Genomic DNA, 26,936 nt, shown 5'->3' on the forward strand with positions numbered 1-26,936 from the left:
ATTATTCAGAGCCTGGAAAACATAAGCGGACATGCACAATCAAAAATTATATATATTAATAATCCCAATGCTAGGTTGCAAACAGTGTTGGGGAAAATTACTTTATAAAATACTGCATTTCAATATTGAGTTAATACCCAAAAAAGTAACTAGTTGCATTACTTTAGTAATTTTTTAAGTAATGTGTTACGCCTTCTTTTTCTGACCAGGCTGAGGCTTAATTTCTTTCATCTCTTGATCTTTTTTAAAATAGAGCAGCAATTAACAACACATTGCATTACCTTTATTTACCTTAACAAAACACATAAAAAATGTAGCATGTTATCTTCGGAGAATTTCCTGTCTCCAGAGCTATACATCCCGTATATGTACACAGATTAATGAAAGTTTAAAGCAATGTGTTGGCAACTTTTTTACCTTTTGTTTTATTAAAAAGTAAAATCAAAGTGCATTCAGATATTCCTTTTCTAACTATTTCTAACTAACTATTCCTTTCCTTTTCTAACTGTTCTAACTATTCTATATGTTCAAAATATTGAGAATATTTCCATCGCAGAAATATAAGGATCTGTCATCTTACGTTCTGTCATTGCATGCAGGATTCAATGTGACTACATTCATTTTAATTCAGCAATATATATTTTTAAAGCAAATTAACTAAACTAAAAAGTAACTCGCAACACATTTCTTAAAAAAAATCTAATATTATTACTTATTTTTTAACTGTAATGAGTTACTTAGAAAGGTAATATTATTATGTAACTCAAGTTATTTGTAATACGTTACCCGCAACACTAATTGGAAATCCATCACAAATTCAGGATATTAAACTACATCTTCAGTAAATGTCATGATTAAAGTGTGAAAATGAATGAAAAGTGTCAATTTAAAGTAATGCGTTTAGACGTGCACGTTTCCTCAGAATTATTCCTACAGTATTGAGACGTCTAATCACACATATTTGAGCTTATGAACATAGTGGCCAATTAGATGCATTTAGTTCAGTTAATGTTTGACAGAGTTGTGTTATAATATTTGTACACAAATACAGAAGGTAAATTTGAATATTCAACTGGTGAATTGGTAAAAATTCAACAATCCGGCTACAATTTGTAACATTTTTTTCGGCTAATTTGTATAAATTTATACAATCTCATTTGTGCTCTACTTGACAAAAAGTCTTGTCTTTTTAGCATGAGATAAGTTTTAGGAACAGCAAATAATAACTTGACTTCTCGTTGATCTTGGTATCAGAAGTGGCTTATATGAAAGGCAAAGGCCTCTAGATTACGCTTATTTTACCAAAATAAAATGTGACCATGCCTTGATTTTTACCCCAGAAATGCTCAATAAGGTTTATGTCTGGTGACTGGGCTGGCCAATCCTAGAGCACCTTGACCTTCTTTGCTTTCAGAAACTTTGATGTGAAGGTAGAAGTATAAGAAGGTTTGTAATGTAATGGGCAGCACAAATGTCTTGATACCTCCACTCTGCAGATCTCTCGCACACCCCCATACTGAATGTAACCCCAAACCATAATTTTTCCTTCACCAAACTTGACTGTTATATGTGTAAATCTCGGGCTTCAATGGGTCTTCTGCAGTATTTGTTATGATTGCAATGCAGTTCAACAGATTTTTCCTTTTCCAAATGATCAAATGGAAGTCAACTTATTATTTGTTGCTCCTACAAATGGGATCAAAGACAAGACTTTTGTCAGGTAGTGTACATGTGTATGATTTGATCATCCACAATGCCGGTTGTGTTTGGGAATCACACCTTCTTTTAAAAATCAAACAATTTGGTAAGAATAAAATCGTACGAATTTGTATAAATTAGCCACTTTTCTGCCAATATAGTTATGTTTCTTTGTGAGATCAGGCTGGAAAAAAATGCCTTTCGATCTCAATGTGAACAACAACCTAAAAGAATCAAAGAAACGACATGTTTCATTAATCAATTATTAATACATCATTAAATGCTGCTCTAAATTAAATAAAATAAAGCTTGATGGAAATTTTTTTATTAAGATAAAGTGTATAAAAAACAAGGCCCTCAGTTATGTGGAACTATATTATGCATATTAACTAACCAATGAAATTTTCTCATTCAGAATCCATTTCTAAATTGGGGCACAAAATCCACTAAAGTCAGTGACAAGAACATCAGAGATTTGCAAATCAGATTGCCATTTAACCACCGACAGTGCAGTAGATAGTGAAACATGCAGCAGAAACAACAGTTTGGATGGGAAGATGTTGTTTGAGTGATGTCTTCCTCTGATTACGGTTTGGAAGGTTGTGTTATTGTTGAAGACACATTTTGGACAGTCCTGAAACTTTATACTTTGCAAATCCAGAAAACTGTCGACTAATTCTTTGCAAGCCAGAACAATAAACAGATCCTGCATGTATCTCCCAGACGAGTCTCTTTGCATCAGTTAGATCAGCTCTGGATACTCCAAATAAGCTTAATTAGGTCTATCTTTTAGCATTTATCTTTCATTTTCCATTCTGGTCGGTCAAAACCAGCTGATATTCATTTTACATGTGAGAAATGCCTCCTAAATATTTTATACGTGTGTTTTACATAACATTTTCAGCTGCATGAAGTTTAAACAAAAAATTTAGAGCAATTTATGTGCAGAATAAAAAGGCCTATAAAAAGATGTGTCATGAGAAAGTAAGCATCCAGCTATGTTTTTATTTTGTATGAGTTACGACTGGCAGCCAGTAAAGTCTAAGATCAACATGGAATACATGAAAAGCCGATTGGAAATTTATGGAGCTCTCTGTAAACATTTAACTAACAAACTACACATCCATGTTTTAACAACCATGTGTCTGCAAACATTATGGAAATAAATTAATTTCAATGATCAGAAGTCATGTCTGAATGCATTCACGGAATTGCTATCGATTTCCACGCTATAATGAAACCGCAATAGTGATTGTAGCTGTCAGAAAGGAATTTGGCTGTCTCCCCTTAGGGATATGGCCTTCATACACGAATTTACACAAATGGAGGACATCTCCCCTCACCCCTTCACACAGCTGGAGAGCCAGTCAAAGGGTCACTTTAGTCTGTACTACTGCCATTCACCAAAGACACACAAAATACTAGTTAACACTTTCTCAGAAGAGCGTTATGATGTAGACAATTTGTTAAGTTATGCAAACAAAAACAATCCTTGTAGTTCCAACTTTCTAGTTTTAAATGTTTACATGCAGAGATTGATTGTTGGCCTCACAGAGAGGGGAAAAAAGGCTCAGATAAAACTAAAATGTGTGTAATAAGGCAATTTTCAAAGCATTCCTAACCCTTCGCAAGTGAGAAAAAGAAAAGAAGGAAAAAAAGAGAAAGAGAAAAGAGGGAGGGCGACAACTTGTCATAATGTTTTTATTAACTCTGATTACGAATAAATGTTTTGCCCTTCTTCAAACTTTCCACTAAACATCAACACTTTACCTCAGTCTCAGCCACAACGCCATCATTACATCATTAAAAGGAAAACGCTTTTGGAAGTAATTCTCCCATTTAAAAAGTAACCTGAAGTCTACAACAGACTTTGTGTCCCACAAGTGCTCTTTTTCTGTAAAGAGTGTCATATACAGTTGAAGTCAGAATTATTAGCCCCCTTTGATTTTTTTTCTTTTCTTTTTTAAATATTTCCCAAATGATGTTTAACAGAGCAAGAAATTTTTCACAGTATGTCTGATAATATTTTTCTTCAGGAGAAACTCTTATTTGTTTTATTTTGGCTAGAATAAAAGCATTTTTTTATTTTTTAAAAAACATTTTAAGGTCAAAACTATTAGCCCCTTTAAGTTATATATTTTTTCTCAATAGTCAACAGAACAAACCATCGATATACAATAACTTGCCTAATTATATTAACCTGCCTAGTTAACTAAATTAACCTAGTTAAGCCTTAAAAATGTCACTTTAAGCTGTATAGAAGTGTCATGAAAAATATTTAGTCAAATACTATTTACTGCCATCATGGCAAAGATAAAATAAATCAGTTATTAGAAACGAGTTATTAAAACGTTTATGTTTAGAAATGTACTGAAAAAAAATCGTCTCTACGTTAAACAGAAATTGGGGAAAAAAAATGAACAGGGCGGCTAATAATTCTGACTTCAACTGTACTTACTGCAGTGATAGTTGCATATGAATACACCCCTCACAAATCTCTCATTTCAATTAATATTTTCTATAGGATGCTTTACAATACTATGTTTGTGGATATTCATTACTTTTTTTTCAGTACTGGAGCCAAATCTGGAGCTAACAAAATAACTTACAATAATGGATCAAACATTTGTAGCCCACATTTATATGTTAGAGAAAAATATTAAATAGCTTTTAATAATAGCATAAATCAAGAGGAACAAAAAATATAAACAATTTTGTTGAAATGTAGTTTGTAATTTTTTGCAATGTTTTGCATGAATTTAAATATATTATTTTTCAATTTCTAAAGATGTTCTGTAACTAAAATATTATTTAATTAATTTAATAAATTAAAATATAATTTAATAAATATATCAGTTTAATAAATCTGCTTCGTTCAAATGCACCAATTTATATTACCTATATTCACTGAGAAATGGATAAAAATTTTCAAAATGGGGTGTACTCATATATGCTGAGCTCTGTATAATGTTTATAAACATATATATAGCAGCCCCATAGGCAAGTTAGAACACACTATTACTACATTAAACAGAATAAATAATGTAACATTATTTAAAATGATTATTGATGGCATTTTCAGACTTTTCTTCTCATAATCTGGCACAATTTTAGCCATTTGGAACTGTTTACTTACAACTTCATTCATGATAAAAAAAATAAATGATAAAATGTCATAAAATTTCTTTGATTTTCCTAAGCTCAGTTCTGACAACCTACATTGCATGCCTATAGAGATCAGTGAGTGATCACCAAATAGACACTTCTGCTTTTTTGGCCTCTGCTTGTTCCAATGAAATACAAACAAGAAGTCTTATGATCAAAATAAGATACTTTCATGGATGACTGGCTCATTCGGCTGTCCACGTGCTGTTACAAAACACAATTAACTGAGTGTGCAGAGCTGCATGGTTTTAGTGTACCTTGAGACTAAATTCTTCATGCATAATGCAAAATAAACAAACAAATAAAAATATGAATAATATAAAAGTCTTTATAATATAAGTGTTTTTATCTATATGCCAGATAATAGAGATTAAAAGAATGCGAGTCGTACGAAGAATTTGGGCAGTGTATAAATGTAACCAAGACTAGTGTGCGCTTTATTAGACATGCACAGTCATCTGCGCTTTACATAATCTTATTCCAGTCGACAGGCACCGTTATCTCCCTGAATTTATGTTCAGGATAAATGAACGACAGAAAGCGAGTTACCTCGTTCCTCTGAAGCTGAAAGAAGTTGTTGAGATAGTTGGAGTTGAGAGAGGAGCTCAGGTCATTGGCAGGAGTTTTGCTGTAGTTCAGGTCCGGATGGGAAGAGTTGGGCTCGGGTCGGAAGGCATCGAAGGCACTCGTCTGATGCGTGTCTTGTAAAGAAAGGTAAACCCAGTTGAGAAGCTGTGCAGGCTGGTACACTGAGGTACTGGTGTCTATAGCAGACAACAAGCTCATGTTGTTACTGTAACTTTTACTCTTCCACTGTTACTTTTTTGGAAAAGACAAACTTGTTGGGAGTCTACTGTGAATGCGCCGTCCGGTTTTCCACACCCCGAAAAAAATCAGCGCTTCTCTCTCTTCTTCCAGCACAGACCCTATTCCCTCGCTGGGATCCGTGTCCCAGGGTTATATTTACACAAAAGTCATTGCTCTGACATGTCAGAATAAAAAGTTTTAGCTCGCTGTCCTCGGCCCGTTATCTCGTTTTATTTGCACTGTAACAGCAAGGAACTCGTTGAATATTCATAAAGCGTCTGTGCGCGTCATTGACTTGACTGGCCAATCAACACGTCTTATTTTACATATGGGCTTGTTTATAGAGGCAACCTGTTGATTATTGGCTACGAGTTAAATTGAAAGGAATATTTAGATTTATCACAAAACATTTAAAAACGCAATTAGTTTTAAAACATTAAGAAGAGATTTATAAATATATTCAAATCACCAGTCAGAGCATGATCTATATTTAGCAGTAATTAAAAAGTGTTGTATGATAACAAATAGTCTTTTAATCCAATAATTAAGAAAGCACTAAATCGCTTGAGAAAATCTTCCCATATAAAACCACCTAATTGACACCAGTTCACATGGAAGAGCTTAGTGGTATATGTGAAACTAAACACCTTAAGGAAACCAATAGGCTGATGCTAGCAAATGGGTTTGTTTGTTTAACAACGGGGGTGAGATTCTTAAGTGATGATGACCCACAAACAGACCCCAAGGAAAAGTCCCCTAAAACACTAGGAAATAAATAGCAAAGTTTAACAACGAACATTTGTTTTCAATTTAATTAATCACATTAAAGCCAAGATAAATGAAACAACACATGCACTACATAAGTAATTGCGTAAAATTTATTAGGAACATAATTATATTTTGCTGGAGAAGGGGTGAAAAAGTTATTACTTTAAACTCACCTGAGCTGTGTTTTGGCCTCCAGTGCAAGCTGACTTGGGCTCCACCTTGTGGCGTTGATAATTTTTAATCGACTTTTTCTACAAGCATTTGACAACATTTCATTCATTCAACTAACTTATCTAAAATGAACAGCTTACATTACCTCCCAATATGTACTTGGGTTTCGGTTCTTTAAAATGTATACATGTTTCGTAAATTTGATCCCTTAAGCCCATGCTGAACATGGTTTAATCCTCAAATATGACCGAATTTCAATGTCATTTACATTATATAAATGAGAATAATACAGTTGTGTTACAAGATTAACCCTACAACTGTCAGTTAGCGGGAAATCTGACGTCAGAAACAATAAGTTATTAGTTTTCGAAGCATTGTAAAAACCTAATAAGAAGATAATATGAATGCTGTACGACAAAATGCCCAAGTATTGTCAAGTTGTTTACCACTGCCATTATTTTCATAAACCTAAAAACCATCCCAGGCGACCAAAAGCGAGGCCAGTTTTAATGTCACTGCACCTGTTTCACATATTTTAGTAGTCATCTTAAATTTGTTATCATCTGAAGGACTAAACACTTCAATATTATTAATATTTATAATAATAATAAAAAATAATAATAGATTATCAAAACATAATTTGGCTAGACATATAGCTTAGCAATTTTAGATTCAGTACGTTTTATAAATATTACCAAATATTTAGTACAGTACACACACAGCAAATTTTTTCTGGCCCAGACAATCAGGTTTTGCTTGACCTGCATGCCGCAGTGAGTTACAGTACATGACCGGACAAAGTTTGGCTTCCAGACAAGGGGCAAACATGGACCATATCTGGGTGAAGTCTCAGCCAAGTTAAAAACTAATAACTGGGCCAGATAGGTTGGTTTGTCACAATTGCAATGAAACTGATAAACCCATGAAGCATTGCGCTTTAGGCACAATATGGAAATGCTTTTTCTCAAAACGAACTGATTGGTAGATTTTTTTTTTCTTTACTCAAAAATAATTTTAAATGTGGGTCACGACAGGCCAAACTTGCATGACCCACAAATACATTTTTACTACACTTTTAAATCTGGCCAAAATCTTGTGTGCTGCCTTAAAGATGGACCCCCCTCTGCCAAACCCAGGCCATGTTTGGCCCACATGCTGTATGCCAGTGCTGGAAGAATGCCCGCTGTGCCAGCTTTTTGCCAAATCTGGGCCAGAATTCTGTGCTACCTGGGTCACTGTACTCTTTTCCATAAATGTTAGCACAGTGCAACTTGATTACTTTCATTTTTTGAAGCGCAAACTAATCTACAGAGTATCTTCTCTAAAGAGTGACCAACCGATCAGTGATCCAAACCATTCATGAATTGCACACATTTAAGCTCATTTAGTAGGTTATCATGTATTTCTTAAAGTAGAAAGTTCAAAAATCTATTTACTATACACACAGAATTTTTTTATGTTACTTAAAAAAATGTCAGAAAATAAAATGATCAGCAGTAGTCATTAGTCAAATAGAAAAAGAAGAACGTGCAGAAACTTAATGTACTGCTCACTTTTCTGTCTAAACAGTAACAACACCTCTTCCTTATATTTTTCTGCCCGCTCTGTTCCTGGATTGAAAACGGTCACTGGTGTGTGGACTCCGTATCTCTCCATGGCCTCAAAGATGTTCTTAGACAATCCATGGCTTTCGTCTCTGCATCCAACTAATAAAGGCACTACAAGCTGTATCACCAGCTCTTTAGTGAACAAGCGCTGTATGTTAGGCCCACCACCCATGAAACCGGGGTGCTGAGCAATAAAAACGGTGTAAGAGTTAATGAATGCAATATTCAGCATGTTATACCACATCAGCATGGACCATCTCTTTGTACGCCGCTTGCAGGTATAATTTTGGGCCATCTGCAGAACACTGCTGACTCCTCCTTTAGTGCGGTTGTAGTAGTGGAAAACCTCAAGCTCGTTTTTTTTCATTGGTCACATTCAGTACAGAATCTCTGCCTTCTTTGTTTTGGTACATAACTCACCATAGAAACGTTGCCGCAAAATCCAAATTCAGGTGTGTGGTGCTCGTGATTTGAATGGCTTCTTGATCGCTGGCACGTGTGGATTTTTAGGGTGAATGGTACAAACCATGGTCAAAGTCTTCTCCGCCAGAGGGACACTGGTTTAGATGCTGTCCAATGTAATGTTAAGACCTATTATGAGGGGAAACACACACACACACACACAAACACACACACAAACACACACACTAATGGCAAGTGAGTTGGCATTCAAGTAAGTAATGGCAGTCTGGTAGAGGCTAAGTCTGGAATCTAAAATAGAAGGCTTCTAGATTGAGGTAAACTGTGATTTAAAGGGCACCTATGATGAAAATCAACATTTGCAAGCCGTTTGAAGAGAACTGTGTGTATGTTTCGTGTTTCAACTGGCAAATTGGAGTTATATAAACCCAACAAGTCTCTTTTTAATTTATTTTATTTTCCTGACATTAAAATAGGAAGCAAATCCCAGTGACATTTCCCAGCCCAACTAATTGATTGACAAGCATCTCTATAATAACATGTATACACACGTCCACAGAATTTTTTTTGCAGATAAACGGAGATTAAAATATTTGTTACAACCTTCTGTGAAGTTTATAAGTTTAAAACGTTTTTAAAACCGAGCATGTTTGTAATAAAGACTGTAAGATCAATATCTAATTCTATACCGCTATAATCACCTTGGCCACATGGTGTCAGTAAATGCTAATATGTGTGTGTGTGTGTGTGTGTGTATGTGTTTGTGTGTACTGCAAATGGCATTTGTGTGAGACTTATAATTTTAGAAAGGCTTGAATTAACTCCACCACAAATACTTGAAATAAACATACTTGGTATTTTAGACTAATGAGCTGTACTTCAGCTTCATCAGAGTCTTTCTCTGTCACTGTGCTGTTAACCTGACAAAACGCATGATGAGAGGCAGACTGGCAGACAGAAACGGTGGGCGGAGAGAAGCAGCTCATTTGCATTTAAAGCCACAGGCTACAAAAACAGCTAGAGTATACTCAACACAGTAAAATGAGCAGATTCTGGAGGCTATAATAAATAACCTGATGGGTATTTTAAGCTGAAACTTTACAGACACATTCTGGAGACACCAAAGGGTAATCTTACATCTTGTAAAAGGGGTAAACTAGGTGCCCTTTAAGAAAAAAATACAGTGCTGTGGTGAAATCATAAAGCTAATGGCTAGTGTTTGTATTAGGCATTATTGGTTTCCCCATAAAGTTATATTGGGGTGGCACAGTGGCTCAGTGGCTAGCACTGTCGTCTCACAGCAAGGAGGTCACTAGTTTGAGTCCCGGCTGAGTCAGTTGACATTGCTGTGATGAGTTTGCATGTTATGCAACCCATCACTCGGAATCACCCACACATTTTCATTCACACATACACTACAGACAACTTAGCTTACCCAATTCACCTCTACTGCATGCCTTTGGACTTTTGGAGGAAACCGGAGGACCCAGAGGAAACCCACGCAAACGCGGAGAGAACATGCCAACTTTACACAGAAATGCCAACTGACCCAGCCGAGGCTCGAACCAGCGACCTTCTTGCTGTAAGGTGAGAGCGCTACAAATTGCGCCACCGCATCGCCCCTGTCAGAATTTTATTTTTACTTTGGTATTTTATTTTTTATTTTTATTTTAATAAATACAAGTTTTATTTAATTTACTGAAATTAAACTGAATTTAATTTCCAGATTACGCAATGCTTTCAGTAATATGCTGATTAGTGGCTCAGAAAACATTTCCTATTGTTGAAGGCAGTCAACCTAAATCTTTTGTTAGCATGATGAATGTTGTTACTGCTGCTTTTCATTAGTTAATTATAAAATAAAACCATTTACTGACCCTACATTTTGAATTATAAATCCATATTTGTACCTTTCTGCCCACTGGACAACATCAGAACTGTGTCCTCTGCAAGCATCTCTTTAGTCTCCTCTCCTGACTGTTTGCCAGTGTGGATCACAGCATCAGTAGCATAGAAAAACCCCTCGTCGCACAACCAAAACACTTTAACACCATTGACAGGTTGCTTAGTCCAGTGTTGCTGAAATGTGTGCATCTTCCTCTGAATGGCATAATCTGTTCACCCACAGTGACACAATTCCCCAGGATGAACCTTTTCTTACAGTTGACCAGGAACAGGTCCCACACATTTCGGAAAGCTGCCAGTTGGTCTAATGTTTCTCTTTCCGCTCTGGTTCTCATGTTATTAAACTGCAGGTGACTGTGAAAGTCTTCAAATCTGCCAACAGACATGGCAGCTCTAAAAAGCGGGTTCTGTAATGGATCCAAAAACAATTCTCATACTGGGACATCTCATCGGAGTGGAGAGAAGTTTCGAAGACTCAAACCAATAAACGCGTTTCTCTTCTTTGGTGACTTTCTGCCATGTTTTTCCATTTCCTGATGCTTCCATCATTAAACCGAATGCTACTTACATGATTCCACCTTTAAACACACAATTTACAAAAGGTGCATTTTTATAGGACATTACATTTCTGTGTAGTAACATTTAATAAAAATGTGCTGGATTTGGCCTCCCTCTGCTGGAGAAATGATCAAACAACAACCCAACAAGATCTCCATACTGTATGATTCCACACCTGCATGACATCTTTTTACTCTGTAACAAAATTAAAACTTAAAAAAAAAAATTATGTTTCAAATTATTGTTTTTTTCCCTATAGAAGTCCAAATATGGCTTTTATTGTATGAAAACACAGATATGCATTCTTCAAAACATCTTCTTTTGGATTTTACAAAAAGAAAGCTATACAGGTTTGAAGTTGAATGAGGGTGAACATTCTTTTTAAACATATATACTACCATTGCAAGGTTTGAGGTCTCTAATTGCTTTTATTTTCAAAAACAAAATATTTTAGTCAGCAAGGGTGCATCTAATTGATCTAAAGTGACAGTAAATACATTTCTAAACATAGCAAATATATATTATTTCAAATAAATCCTCAAAACTGCACTGTTAATAGTATAAATACTATTAAAAATTACAACTGATTGAAACATTGATATTAAAAGACAAGTGAGTACTAAATTAGCATCTTACAAAGATTTCATGGAGTAATGTCTGCTAAAAAATCAGCGTTGTATCACAAGAGTAAATTTCCTTTTTAAATATATATTTAAATAGAAATAATTATTTTAATTGTAATAATATTTAGCAATTTTACAGCTTTCGCTGCAAGGTGTATTATGCTCTTTGAAAGGCAGCATACAAACATACATACAGTACATGATTCATCATAGCAAAATTGCCTTTATTTCCAAACCATCGTTCCATTTATCACTGTTTGACTAATGTAAAACTTGCTTTTGCAGTGTTTAATATTTAATCTTACACAGGTACTTAATTCTATTATAACTCGTGATACATTCTCTATAATATCAGCTGAAACATTTCTTCAAACACAAATGATCAGAAAGAAAAACGAGACTTATCTGTAATGCCCTAATTTTAATGTGCAGAAACCTGCTCTTAACACACAGTTATAAGCAAGAATACCATATACTAAATCAATTGAAAACTACATTAATCAACCACATAACTCTTTCAGAGTGGAACAATTGATCACTGAGGATCCTTCATTTAAACCACCATTAAAAGCATAGAGGAAAGTTTTCATTTAAAAAGCCTACTCAAGCTCTAAAACAGATTTTACAATACACGTGGATATATTCTTCCCTTAAGAAAGGAATGAGAATGTATAGTTAATAAATATGCTACCACACATCATGGACCCTCTTCAAGATGCTCTTTCATATGCAACCTGTAACTGTAGCCATATCTGTAAGCTTTACCACACACAGAGCACTGGAAGGGTCTCTCCTTTGAGTGGGTCAGTTTATGTTTGTTAAGAATGTAAATGCGTTTAAAGCCCTTCCCGCACTCCGAGCATATATAAGGTCTTTCTCCAGTGTGATCTCTCTGGTGCACCTTTAAGTCATAGGTGTCGAAAAACCTCTTGTCACACTGGTCACATGTGATTGGCCGGTCACCGGCGTGTCTACGCAAGTGGATTTTCAAATAAGACGGCTTGGCAAACTTCATCCCGCAATGCTCACAAGCATATGGTTTCTGTCTCCTGTGGATTTTCCTGTGATCCGTGAGCAGATCAGACCGCTGAAATCCTTTTCCACAGGTTTCACACATAAACCGCTCTTCTTTGCAGGACGTTTTGCCGGAACCTGGTTTCTTTGGATTTTGTGTGGTGTTTTCTTGTATTATCACATAAGTGATTTCTTCACCCGACACATCAGAATTCATTTTAGTTGGAATAATTTGATTGGTTGTTTTACACTGCTCTGTGGAACATCTCATTGAATGGCTTGGTGCATCACTTCCTTTTCGTTTTCTTGTCGTTTTCTGCTTGCCAGTGCATTTCTTGCTTAAATCAGCTTTGTTCGTTTTGATTTCAGAGTCTTCCTCCATTTCAACTGGAGGTATTAGGCCTGTTGGTAAGATTTGCATGCCAAAATCCACATTTTCCTCTTTAATAACTCCAGGAGAATGAGGAAACATTTCTGGTTCGTTAAAGTCAAGAGATGAAGAATCTTGATCAGGTTCCAGTTTGACTTCTATCTCTGGCTCCATGGAGTTGGTTTGCGATGTGAATGTACTATTGTTTTCACTTTTTAAGCATCCTGTCATCATAAGTTGCAGTGAGGCTGCTTTTGGAGATGGCAAACCTTGCTCCATTATAACCAAGTCTTCGACTTTTGATGGCCAAAGCTCTAATTCAGCTGTAGAAGCTCTTCATGACCCATTTCCATGGTTCCACCAGTGCTAAGACAGAAAAGGCAGATATTATATATATATATATATATTAAAAAGGTACTAGTGAGCAGTACTCATAATGACATGTCTTTAGTCACTTAACGTTACTTAAAACTATAATATCCATCAAACGCGTCCGTGCTAAATAAACACTTCACGACCAAAAATGACCTTCTTACATTTAGTTTAAGATTGTTTAATAGATAAGTAATAAATATACGCTGCACTTGCAGGCTTATGACAGTCCACTCACCGTTCACTTGAAATCTGAAAAGAACTTGTGATGTTGTCTTGCTAAAAGATGAAGAGAGGTTTCCATCGTGACGTGATTCTTCTTCGGTGGCTTTTGTAACAAAGAAGCAGTGACTTTTGGGCACACCGCCCTCTACTGCGCGGGATGGAGAACAATAATAAGTAGGCATACGTTTTATACCTATACCGTTTAAGCTATGATAAATATGTTTTGTGTGGGTTAAAATATCCATATTATAAAGTAATTATAATATATGTACAGTGGTTTATGCAAACTACAAAGCAAATGCAGAAAAATTGTTCATTCGTTCATTAATTTTCTTTTCGGCATAGTCCCTTGAATATTCTGGAGTCGCCACAGCGGAATGAACTGCCAACTTATTCAGCATATGTTTTATGCAGCGTATGCCCTTCCAGCTGCAACCTATCACTGGGTAACATCTATGAAAAATTGTTACATTACTTAATTTTTAAATAAATATAATTGTACTTTGTGTACAGTGGTCCATATTTCATGGAATTTTAAATACAAGGCAATAAATATATAATAGTCAAGAACAGTTTTTACTTCCAGTTTTCCTGTTAGGCATGCTGTCCCATGCCCATGGTTCTCTCTCTAGTTTCCAGAGCGAGGGGGGAATTAAAGCTCAGGTAGGTCTCAAGAACTCCCCAGCTTATTTATGGTTAATGACAAATTAGGGATTGCTATATGGAGATATACTGCTGATTAAGAGTTTGTCTATGGTACTAATTTGATTTGATCATTTCACCTATGTCACATGGGGAGAACATGTAAACTCTAGGGACTTGAACCAGTGACATTCTTGATGTGAGGCAACAGTACTAACCACTGGACCGCCATGTCACCCTATCAGGAAAAAAGGAGAAGTAGGGGTGGAAGGGGGGATTCTTCAAGAAAATGACTGAAGTAAGAAACTTTGTTATTTATAGTGAGCTATGAATCATTTGATTGGTGGATAATGCAGTAGCTAATGCAGGACCAGCTGTGGTCAATCATAAACACAATCCTCTTGAAACTAGTTTCACTTTAAAAAATTCACTTAAATCTATTACTTATTTTACTCATGATAAATAACAATGCAAAGCTGCATACACTAAAATGTGACCGTACATTCGTTCTGCACAATAGTTTGTGCCATTAAATATACAAATAAAAACTATTTGAATGTCTGTTTAACATTTACAGTTTAATTCTGGTTACAATCAATTTTCAATTATTTATAACCCAAACACTATCTTCTATTATTATGTATGAATATATTGCAGTAAGTTTAAATATTTATGATAAACAATTATATTGTACTGATTACGTTTTTAACACAAGACAATTGAGAAAATTTAAACAAACACACAAAAAGTATTATGAGAAAATATGTTTAATATATATAAATTATTTTCAGATCACAGAAACAACAACTAGCATTTGGTAACACAAAAATAAGGCCTCATTTGTTGCAAAAGTTAACATGAACTAATATATAAAGTTGAAATCAGAATTATTAGCTGCCCTTTGAAATCTTCTTTCTTTTTTAAATATTTCCCAAATGAATTTTAAGAGCAAGAAAATTTTCACAGTATGTCTGATATTTTTTCTACAGGAGAAAGTCTTATTTGTTTTATTAAAAAAAAAAAACATTAAGGTCAAAATTATTAGCCCCTTTAAGCCATATATTTTTTGATAGTCTACAGAACAAACCATCATTATACAATAACTTGCCTAATTACCCTATCCTGCCTAGTTAACCTAATTAACCTAGTTAAGCCTTAAAATATCCCTTTGTACTGTATAGAAGTGTCTTGGAAAATATTTATTAAAATATTATTTACTGTCATCATGGCAAAGATAAGAGAAACTAGTTATTAGAAATGAGTTATTAGAACTATTATGTTTAGAAATGTGTTAAAAAAATCTTTTCTCCATTAAACAAAAACTTGATGAAAAAAATAAATCAACAGGGGCGATAATAATTCAAGGGGTTTAATAATGTTGACCTCAACTGTAAATAGATAACATTTTAATCTATATAAAATATATCAGGCAGAAAGTCATGGCTACCAACAGTCCCCAAGTGATGCTCAAGCAGTGGTCATGTATTTCATTACATTTAACATTAGCCTTTTTAAAATAAGATAATGTTACTTGATAATATTAAAATAATGCAAAATGTGTTCGTTTTAAGTAGCAAAAATGTCACAATCAGGATACCCCTCTGCTTTATTCTGAGCCAGGAAAAAGCCCTGTGTATATTTACAACTTTTGATTAGGCCATGATTAGTAACAATGAAATGAGCATTGTTGTATTTGAATATATGCTGTATCGCCGTGCACTGTTTGTTCATGTTAACTAATGCAACTTCAGTGTAAAGCGTTACTGAAATTTTTAAATACCCACTTATATTTTTGCAAAGGCATTGGGACAATTGCCAAGCAGTCATTCATTACATCCGGATAATCCTTTACTGACGATTTTAAGGTACAAACCCTTTCAGTTTCAATGAAAAGGGCAATCTTTCCAGACGAGGACAGCATTCACAGTTTAGATGAGAATGATCCAGAAGCAGAAGTGTGGTGAGATATCAGACGCTCTGCCTCTCTCCAGCCACTGAGTAAAGCTCCATGCACCGTAGAGAAGAAAGACCTGTGTGTAGCTTCTCCTGCAAATAACACCTGCAAAGGCTGCAAACGCAAAGTACCATTTACTGTATTGTACAAGAAAGAATCATCATTTAATAATTAAATGGAAGTTAATGATGAAAATTCCTGTTTATTGCCCATAAGCACATCATGATTTTACCAAGTACGATGCAATCCTGGATTAACATCGATGTTAATCCCAGAACACCATATTTGTTTAAAAATGCAATCCATACCACCAAACCCAACCATAACTGTAAATTATTCCCAAAATCAGAGGGTAGCTGGATAACAATTCTGTAGAAGTGCATAAACCCAACCGTAAGCCTAAACATAAATTGTAAACACATCCCTTAATTCTGATTGGCTGATTGTAATGTTATTCCAGGAACAACATCGATATTAATGCAGGAACATGTCCTACTTGGTAAAATCAGGTTGGCGTTGCTGATAAAATAAGAAGTGTAATGGCTAAGCAATTGAAAACCTTTGAGTTGGAGCCTTTCAACGGCAAGGGTTCAGCGAGGTTATCGATGTCATATCCTGAGCAACCTTTGGCCACGTAGGAGTAAGATCCACAGGAATAGGGCTCATGGAACCATTGAGATCGTAACAGCTTCCTTGGCATAATAGTTGGATTTCCTGAAAATTAAAAAGATTCAACAAGCTATTGAAATTGTATGTTTTATAATCTTTATTATATTGATTCATTTTTCTTTGACTTGGCCCCCAATTTATCAGGGGGTCGCCAAAGCGGAAAGAACCGCCCGCCAATTACTTATTAAAGTGATTTTATTTTATTTACTTGTGGTTAAGTCACAAATGTACTTATTTTCTTTTACAAAATGCGTTGCTCATTCTGAATGTGCTCTCAAGATTTTTAGACTATATCTAATAATTTGGGATAAAAAAGTAAAAATATTACCAGTAAATATGCGAAGGAGTTGTGTGACAGTCTGCAGCACTTCTAGTTCAGACAGAGATTCCATGTACTCCGATTCCTGCCCTGCGATCCATCCACAGAGCACATGTCCAAATCTGTACAACATCATACTTATAATAGTTTAAAGGGATAGTACAACTAAAAAATGACATTACAATAACATATATTGCCGACTGCTGTTCATTTATTCTCAGATCAACCAAGATGTACAGTTAAAGTCAGAATTATTATCCCCCTTTGATTTTTTTCTTCTTTTTAAAAATATTTTCCAAATAATGTTTAAAAGATCAAGGAAATTTTTTACTGTATATTTAATAATATTTTGTTTTAACTCTTATTTGTTTTATTTCGGCTGGAATAAAAGCAGTTTTGAATAAATAAAAAAAACATTTTAAGGTCAAATTTAAGCCTTGTAATGTGACTAAGATGTATAGAAGTGTTTTGAAAAATATCTAGTAAAATATTATTTAATGTCATCATGGCAAAAATAAAATAAATCAGTTATTAGCAATGAGTTAATAAAACTATTATGTTTAGAAATGTGTTGAAAAAAATCTAGTCTCTGTTTAATAGAAATTGGGGGAAAAAAATAAACAGGGAGATTAATAATTCAGGGGGGCTAATAATTCTGACTTCAACGATAGGTGACTTTTTTCAATAGAACATTTTAATCAATTTTTAACTGAAATTGTGGTACTTAATGATTCATATGATGCTTGGAGGTAGTCAATGGCTACCTCCACTATGAGAGCCCCGCCAAAAAACAATACATTCTATGAGATCTTATGAAGCTAAATGTTCATTCTGTGCTAGAAACCGAATGTTTTTTTACTACATTGATAATTTTTCCAACAGCCCCAGCTCATTTCTAAGTGTGTTTATCACATTCTGGAGGACAAACTTTCCGTAGCGTAATGCCACATTTAAACATTGTTCCCTGAGGGTAATAATGTTCCAAATATGGCTGCATTAACTAATTGTTTAATTTAAAGGGAAATGCTTATTATTTACACACCCTTAATTGGTTGCACACTTTTATGATCTTCTTTCTTCTGCTGAACACAAAAGATGATAATTTGGAAAAAATGTTGGAAACATGTAACAATTGACTTCCTTTTAAAAACAAAAACACAATGGCAGTCAGTGGTTACAGTTTTCCAGCTTTCCTCAAATATATATTGTGTTCAACAAAAGAATATAAAGCATGAGTAAATTATGACAAAATTACAATTTTTAGGTGATCTATCCCTTTGAGATCTCAAAGTAGTGACAAGTATTAATTTAATTTTGTCTGTATATATTTGTTGTAGACTTGCATTATATAAATCACCAAGAAGGACTACAGATTCAGCTAAATCTCTTCTCTACTGTTCTACTTGAAAATAAACTCTTGGGTAGCCTGTGGGTAAGTCAAATTACAGCATATTTTCATTTAGGGGTTTGATAAACCTTTAATTTGCAGTATTGAAGGAAATTCCTAAAGAGTGTTACCTTTCAGTGGGCTTCAGCACAGTGAACCCAGTCAACTTCCTAATCCAGGACATCTTCAAATCAGAAACAACATCAGTAAGATGGGTCTCGTCCTCCCATACAAGGTAAATAAGTTCACAGTCTTCATCCCAGAAAGGCTGCTCAAACTCAACAAAGATCTTGTTGTTCGTCCCAAAGCCCATTCTCTGAATGGAGTGTAGTTTGTGCAGTGGAAAAGAAGGACTCAGAAAAGTGTTCTGATGCTTCTTCATGTATCCTGCAAAAAATAAAAAGAAAGAAAGGTTATCATAACTAGGACTGAGCGATTTGGCCTAAAATCAAAATCACGATTAATTGAACATTTTAACTGGATTACGATTAACGAACGATTATTTTATTTTTGTATTTATTAATTTTTTTGCCCTCATAGTTCACTGACAAGTTATGTACAGTAAATATGCACACACATTACAAGTGAAAGACTTTTAAATGAAGGGAGACCATCAACGCTGAACAACTGATAACACACACTGCCTAAAACAAACAGTCACTTTTATCCTATAAAAAGTGAAAATAAATAACTTGCACTTTTGGAAACGAAACAAATGATTTTCAGCGTTTTTTATGAAAAAAAAAAAGTAGAAAATAAGCAACATCTTTTCTTAATACTCTTGTATATCTTGTAATAATATTTTAAACAGTGTATTTCTTAAATCTTCTGTAAACAAATATTTTAATGTTAATATTAATTTTATTGCAATAGAAAATATGCCGTCTCAAAGCATCTCTGGCACAGCTTCCAATCATCGTCAATGTAGTGCAAATGTGTGATGTGTAGTTACATTTTTTGAAAGGTATGCAGGTATTTGAACGCACGAAGCCTGCACCGGACCATTAGACAAAGAAGTATAAATCAGCCTTACCCGAGCGAGGTGACATGTAGGGAAAATACGCAGTAAAGAAAATAACTGAAAAAATTGACCAGGAAAAATTTGATCGATTACAGGTTCTGAATGTCGATATCGATTACTTTTCAATTAATTGCCCAGCCCTAATCATAATTATTATTTTTTTGTAAAAAATTAAGTCATAAACTATAATAAAAATCTTTATACAGATCATGTATCAAAGACAGAGTTTTGCTGTCCGAATCAAATTCATATAATTGATTTTACATAGATATCAAAAATATTAAGTGCAACTATCAACTTTAATGTTTTAAATAACAATTCTTAAAAAAATATATATAAAATGTCAGTGAAATAATGTCCATCATCATTCAGTGTAACACTGAAACAAGTATAGCCTACTGCGCCACTGCCTCGCCCAGAACATTAGCTTTTTTGCTCAAATTAGATTCAATTAGATTCAAGAATAGTTCATTAGGTCAACAATTCAAGCTGAATCTACTATACGCACCAAGTGGAACTGTGACAATAACATGATCTGCTGCAAATGTTTCTCCATTAACACATTCAATCGTAACTGGGAATGACGTTCCTCCAGTGTTGGGCCCATTCTTGGTGTAGTTCCAGTGAATGCACTTTACAGGCTTGTTGTATAAGACTATGTCTCGGGGAAGCTCCTTCATCATGTGATCAGTCAAACCTTCATAACCTCTAAGGGAAAAACACATTGAACAAATTTAGTTTACAAGACTCAAGAAAGCACTGTTGGAACTGGACAACAACAACAACAACAACAACAATAATAGAGTTTGTCTTATATAGTGCCTTTCAAGGACACATTTCAAAATGACAAAAAAAAGGCACAGAAACTCACCCTGGGAAAGTGCAGTCAAGTCCTGGAAGAGTTGTATACATGCCAAATGCTCCTAGACCAACATCATCCATGGTGTGTGTTCCGCTGACACAGCACTCCAGTTTGAGGAGTGTGTTTATCATGGCCATCCTCACTGCAAAGTTATCTCTGTCCTCCTTCCACTCCTCTGGGGCCAGACGTTCAGCTTCTGCCTTGATGAACTCTCCAACACTCGGCAGAGGTTCTCCACCGGTGCTGTGGAACTGCTGGCTCCTTTCCAGTAATGTCATGAAAAACTCAAGCGCTGGGCCCATAGTCTCAGGCCCCAGTTTCCGACCTGAACTGGTAAACCAGTTGGGAACAAACAGAGGATGACCCCCAATGTCAATGGCCTGGTTTTCTTCAGACATCGACTCTTTATCTAGGAGCTGATAGTCACATGCCAAACGGAACACTGGGTTTTCCTTCGACGGGCCATGGATCCAGTTGGCACCGATCTCTATGATGTTATCACCTTGAACAAAAATAAATAAATAAATATGAATTATATCTATTAAGAAGCCCAGAGGTGGATGACACAATAATATTCTACTGAATATTGCACATTGAACGTGCATTGACCTCTTATGGCAACATGTAATTAAGATAAAGTTGGTTTTATATTCACACATTTGTAATTTCTCATTAATAATATAATTTCAGAAAAGTATTATTTGCAAAATATAAATAGTAAAATCATATTAGCAGCCAACGACTATCAAAGTACAACATTGTTCACAGTCATTTAAATAGTGCCAATGTTTTGAAGTCATGCTTAAGTGCGATTTCAGACCCAATATTCCAAGTATCTTGGTGAACAATATAAAGAAGCTGTCAAAGTTCAAAAAAAGAACAAATGTGTCAATATAAAACCAACTTTCCCTCAATCAATATATAAATGCGTGGCCAAGAAATACTGTAGTTCATAAATGATAAAACTGTACAGCCCTTGTAACACCTTGCCCAAACTGTACTTTGAAATTGTACTTTCATCATATAGTTGACCCTTGCCTGTATGCATTGCGTTTTATTGGGTTCACTTGTTAAAGAAAATGGACTTTAACTTAAAACCTTAGTGACACACATACCAGTCGCTCAAAGCCTTTTTTTTTTTAAATAAAAATGCCCCTCATGATCTAACGTCATGTTATAAATGCTCTGCAAAATCTACCTACAGCATCTATCTATCTATCTATCTATCTATCTATCTATCTATCTATCTATCTATCTATCTATCTATCTATCTATCTATCTCGCCATATTTAATATAAACACTTTATGCTCCGCCAACTGAATCTCTTGATTCATGCAAACCACGTTATTACAGAAAGGCTGATTATCAGCATCATTACAGATAGCATATAACACATTTTCGTGTAGGCCTTTGACAATGATGAGAGTATAGCGAGTCATCCAATGACATTTTAACAATGAAAATGACCATACAAAAGCAAAACGTCAACAGAATAAATACAGATTGTGGTTGATATTAAAAAATACTTTATACATAACTTACCCAGTCTGCCCGTTCGTATTCTCCCACCGCTTCTTGCAGTTGCTTCTATAATGCGTACATTATGAAAACCGTGTTTGATTAATTTCTGAGCAGCACCGATTCCTGAGATGCCGCATCCTATTATAAATATCTGAGAATCACGGTCTGGACGCTGAGCCATTGAATCCATTCGTTCAGGATACAGACATGGAGGACTGAAAGAAACGTTTAGTCTTCAACTCGACGCTCCTCCCACATGTCATGTGAACTGAACTTGACCCTAATGTAAACGTCACTGACGTTTGTCTCAAAAACACAAAATACTTTGCGAGACTCCATGGAATGGAAATTTTTTTACGGTACAGTAGGTCAGCTTTCACTCACTGCAAAAAGAGCTTCCGATATAGACCGGAAGTCATGGTTTCCGTTAACATTTGCCGACGTTCTGAAATAATTTAATAGGGTTTTTTTTTTTTGCTATTAATACTTCCCCCAAATAATTCCACCAGCAGTCGTTTATTGTCATAGTAAGAATTGTATCAATTTCACAAATGTGTCGATTTATGGGACTAAAAGGTAATTTCTGCCGCACAAGAAAAGAAAATGCGTTGGCAATTCACATAGAAAAGCATATTATGAGTTTATTTACGTTATTTTAAACCTAAAGACATAACCCTGCTATAAATGTAAGCAAATTATGGTAGCCTATATGCAAATAATAAAAAATATTTACATGTTTAAACAACATTTTAGAGCACTAACTATATAAAATAGTTTAATCTTTCATGATATGCCGAACACAGCTGTAACCTTTTGGCCAGAAGGGGGCACTATATTCTTATTTACACTGTTCATAGAATGCCATCAGTCTGCTTTGTTGGCAACAGCTTGTTAGCAACAAAACAATTTGAAAGTGTAAACTGCAGATTTTTCTAAATTAAGGGAGTAAATAATCTATTTCTTTAACAGGGTGCATAGCGGCCTATTTTGCTGTTTTAAAAAGTTACTAAAATACAAATTCTGTATAAATCAGATTCCCAAAGAAGGGCCAGCGGGCAAAAGTTGGCCCATTGTAACCTTTGATTTGGCTCACCATCCTATCTGAGAATGATGAAGAGGGTTGGGATAAAAACCCTTAACAGAGATCGTCATTTCTAATTTGACGTAACCTTTTTGATGTTTTATTGCAGAGCTACAAAAAAAGCACACAGAAATGAAATGTTTTAATTAAATATAAATGAATCTGAGGTTGTTTATACTGTAACATAACAAATAGAGGACTATGCTGAAGGCATCAACGAGCAAATCAAGGCAAAAACTAGTGTAACTCAATGTTATAAATGAGATTGTTTTTGTTTTCACTGTAATAAGTTTGTTATGAAATACAATATATATACTGTATTAATTAATATAGAGCAATGTATTCTAGTACTTTTTAAACATTATTAAATACAATAGGAAATTGCCCATGGCAACTGTATTTACCTTCCTCCAACTAGCCTAAATCAAGTTTGGGTTTTGGCCCATCATAAGAAAAAGTTTGGCCACCCCTGGTAAACATTTATACATTTACAAATAATACTTTCAGTGTTAAACACAAATTCATTTAAAACAATTATTACACTATACTGTTACATTTTTACTGAGTGTACACTATACAAGTCAATATTCTGAGCATACCATTTACCAATAATACTTTACCAGTTCCAAGCCCCATCCAACTTTATAACTGTTATGTTGTATATAATTCATTAATAATAGATGTATAATTGTTAATGGGGGCTGAAAGTGAAAATAGCCATATTCTGATGTGCATTTATACCGTAAATTCTCTTTTACAAGCGAAATGGCCCAAAACTGAGATGCAACATGAACTGAAGGATGCAGTACTACAGTAATTCATTAATTAACATAAATGCCACCAATATTGAGCTTTTAATCATGTTTATGGGCCATTTGGCCTTTAAAATAAAGGCTGCTTAATAATTATGTGCATCTGAATTTGTTTTATTATTATAAAGCAACTGAATTAGTCATTTTGTTTTATTACCATGCCTTAAAAATGATCCATCACTAGCTTTTGAGAATGAAGTGATTAGGAATTGGCAAAATTTAGCTTGATTTTGCATGTACAATATACATTTATAGCTAATACATTCACATCAATACTGTGCCCCATATCATAGAATGACTAACTGTACACAAGCACGGTTTATTTTTTCTTCTTCTTGATCTTGTTCAGGAAATGGGAACCACCTCAAGTAATGTAATGTAATGTTCCTTGTTCCCAGGATGCCTCCCACTGTGCAACATGGGCACTGAAGCCAGAAGGCACTGACTTCATGTCTTTTCTCAATAGCATGAGCTTTTATGGCTCGTGGGAACTGGCGCAGAGCAGGGGTCACTCACTAAACAATGAGAAAAGCTCATTGTGAACATAGCGGAAACTGTATTTTTTTTCCTCAAGTAATAAAACAATGATTTGGGATGATGAACTTTAGCTCTGTGCGATTGTTTTGTAATAAACTGTGTTCACAAGCAATTTGAAATATTAAGATCATGCCCCAAAATTCTCAAAAATTTATTTAAGGAGTCATAAATGAGATATTCTATAGCACTGCATGATTGCAAAACATGATACCAAGAGACCAAGCTAACACAATTCCTTATATATTAATTTTATTTTTGAAAACGTATAAAAGGTAATATTGTAACTTGTCAGGTGAGTATATATTCTAAGTTTAACATCCCTTAAACAAATTAACCTTGGCTTTTACAACACTTTATTTTTAAATAAATAAACCATTACTAACCATAGTCTAACCAAGGTATTTGTGGTAAAACTGTTTATTCAACTAGTAATCAATATGCTAAAAATAACATTCTATACTTTTACATGAATAAAATAATCAATAATTATTGATTATTGTATAGGATAAAATAATAAAAATACAACAGTTTGTCTTTTAAAATCACAAGTGCATCATAAAAGAACATTCTAGGTAATTTGAATGCCTGAGAATTGTAGGTAAAAGTACTTACAGCAGTAAAGTTACAATTAAATAGTAGTTGGGACAAACTTTTATGTTGGCTTAAGAAAGTTTAAAAACTTTGTAAGCTTAAAGTTAAAAGTTAAAGTGAAGTGTACAGAAAGAAACCTATGAATGTTTCTAGCACATGCTTGCATTAGCATGTTACTGGCATTTCTCTAACATGTTTTACCAGATTGCGTTTTCTGGTATGTTTTAACACATTGTTAACATGAATTAGCATATTAATAACATGCTTTCTAGCAAGTTGACTAATGGACCCTTTTCACAAGATTGTTATGATGCATTTAACGGTCATGCTAATCTTAAATCCTTGAAAGTTTTTAATGTCTAGATTAAAAAAAATGTATGAACATTTATATGTATTTATGTATGTATATCATCTTTGCATCAAATAACAAAAATGAATAAGCGCTTGGGTGTTTCTAATGCAGCGTCTATGGGGCTGAGAGTACATTTGATGTTATTCTCTCTTCTGACTGCCCTCATCAGTCTTACACATTTTTTTTCTTTTTCAGAAAGTCTTGATTACACCATCATGATTTTTTTTTCTTTCAATATTTCAGCAAAAAAGTAAAAAAAAAAAATTGTTGTACTCTTTCATTCTTTCCCCATTAAGTTTACCCAACTATAACAACTTCTGCTGAGAAACCTGGAAATGTAAAAAGGGTTTATATGCTAACATAAATAACCATTATACAAGCAGGTTTAACATGCATTGTAAGCATGTTTCCAGCAGTTTATTGTATTTAGAAATTTAGCCTCAGAAGAAGCTTTAATAGTAGTTTCTCAAGAAAACATAGTTACTAGTACCTTATACTTCCCATACACTAGTTATTGCACTGATTAAGAATACAAAAACCAACCTAAAAGCTATCAGCCTGTGGCTCAAACACAGAGAAAAAGCCTCTAATCTCAGCACATTTTCCTCACACATAACTTGCATTCTCAGAGATGCCATCCAATTTCTGCAATATCACTGACTTCAGCATGCGGTATCTGTAAAAAAACAAAAGTACAATGAAGATTAAAAATAATATATTGTTATGTTGTTATAAAAATAAAGAAACCCTTATGCCTTACTTTCTTGTCAGTTTTAAAATCTCTCTTTCTTCCTCCTCTTTCAGTTTCTTGATAAAACTGTCCAAAACAGGCATTTCAAACTTAATATACTGTGCAACCTGAAAGATAATTCATTATTGCGTTAACCAATGAAATACAAGTAAATAATGCTTAATAGCACATAGAATTTATGCAGCATTTTCATCTTACAACAAAGAAATAGTCTGAAATAGAAATTGTACCATTGTTATCGTCCTAGACAGAATCCTAAAATTAGACATGTTATGTAGCATCTGGAAGTAACATTATTGTTTCCTGTATCTATATTTGATATTTGTACAACAGAACGTCAGTTTGTCAGGGGAAGCACGTTCTGAATGACCTATTGTGAACTCTGAAATCTACAGGAATACTCACATCATATGTAATCTCTTCCCCAAGGTCTGTTTCCATTATAAATATTCTGGCAATTTTTTCACATGGACCATGCAGCAGGCGAGATACTAAAGGATATTCTGTATCCTTGAGTTTTGTTCTCTCTGTAAACAAAAGGTAGAAAAAAATTAACTATAATTTCAATTAAGTTCAATCACTGTTACTGTGGCACATTTTACTGGTGGCTGTCCTTCATGTTGCAATAAATGACTTTTACTGGTAACACTTTATTTTGATGGCCCATTTAAGTATTCAACTGTCTGCTTAATATCTGTTGATACTGCTCCTTTAACAGACATTTAACTGGCTA

At 34.5% G+C, this 26,936-nt stretch overlaps 4 protein-coding genes across 6 annotated transcripts in view; all 4 read right to left on the minus strand.

The window, feature by feature from the left end:
- Window positions 1-5,888, minus strand: part of zcchc24 (zinc finger, CCHC domain containing 24) — a 67,454-nt gene extending 61,566 nt beyond the window's left edge. The window contains exons 1-2 of one of the 2 annotated variants that reach the window (XR_012388592.1): window positions 5,413-5,875; window positions 1-12 (exon numbers count right to left, since the gene is read on the minus strand). The exon at window positions 1-12 is cut by the window's left edge and continues 189 nt beyond it. Coding sequence is in view for 1 of the 2 variants with exons in the window: in NM_001098388.2 (NP_001091858.1) it covers window positions 1-12; window positions 5,413-5,649 (249 nt within the window). In the remaining variant the exon portion in view is untranslated. Of the gene's footprint in view, window positions 13-5,412 lie in introns of both variants that reach the window. The other variant, NM_001098388.2, reaches the window with a different exon arrangement.
- A 6,037-nt stretch (window positions 5,889-11,925) lies between these two features.
- Window positions 11,926-13,785, minus strand: wu:fj13e08. Its single transcript, XM_002664185.7, has 2 exons — window positions 13,717-13,785; window positions 11,926-13,472 (listed from the first exon to the last, which is right to left on the minus strand). Exon 2 carries the CDS (start codon window positions 13,383-13,385, stop codon window positions 12,420-12,422), a length of 966 nt encoding a protein of 321 aa, XP_002664231.1. The 5' UTR covers window positions 13,386-13,472; window positions 13,717-13,785; the 3' UTR covers window positions 11,926-12,419.
- A 1,309-nt stretch (window positions 13,786-15,094) lies between these two features.
- Window positions 15,095-22,486, minus strand: paox (polyamine oxidase). 2 transcript variants are annotated; one of them, XR_012388593.1, is made up of 7 exons: window positions 22,101-22,486; window positions 20,567-21,059; window positions 19,599-20,403; window positions 18,806-19,422; window positions 17,297-17,409; window positions 16,859-17,013; window positions 15,095-16,413 (listed from the first exon to the last, which is right to left on the minus strand). XR_012388593.1 is itself a non-coding variant. In NM_001328052.1 (7 exons), exons 1-7 carry the CDS (start codon window positions 22,267-22,269, stop codon window positions 16,267-16,269), a joined length of 1,533 nt encoding a protein of 510 aa, NP_001314981.1. In that variant the 5' UTR covers window positions 22,270-22,326; the 3' UTR covers window positions 15,095-16,266. The 2 variants fall into 2 exon arrangements, 1 of the variants encoding a protein (NP_001314981.1); NM_001328052.1 differs by having other exon boundaries at window positions 18,806-19,061; window positions 20,204-20,403; window positions 22,101-22,326.
- Window positions 22,487-24,741: 2,255 nt separating this feature from the next.
- Window positions 24,742-26,936, minus strand: part of rassf4a (Ras association domain family member 4a) — a 35,639-nt gene continuing 33,444 nt past the window's right edge. The window contains exons 10-12 of the mRNA NM_001009985.2: window positions 26,609-26,730; window positions 26,213-26,310; window positions 24,742-26,128 (exon numbers count right to left, since the gene is read on the minus strand). Of these exons, the coding sequence (NP_001009985.2) occupies window positions 26,059-26,128; window positions 26,213-26,310; window positions 26,609-26,730 (290 nt within the window). The 3' untranslated portion in view covers window positions 24,742-26,058. The remainder of the gene's footprint in view (window positions 26,129-26,212; window positions 26,311-26,608; window positions 26,731-26,936) is intronic.

This window comes from Danio rerio, chromosome 13 (genome assembly GCF_049306965.1).
Source record: "Danio rerio strain Tuebingen ecotype United States chromosome 13, GRCz12tu, whole genome shotgun sequence".
Classification (NCBI taxonomy): Eukaryota; Metazoa; Chordata; class Actinopteri; order Cypriniformes; family Danionidae; genus Danio; species Danio rerio.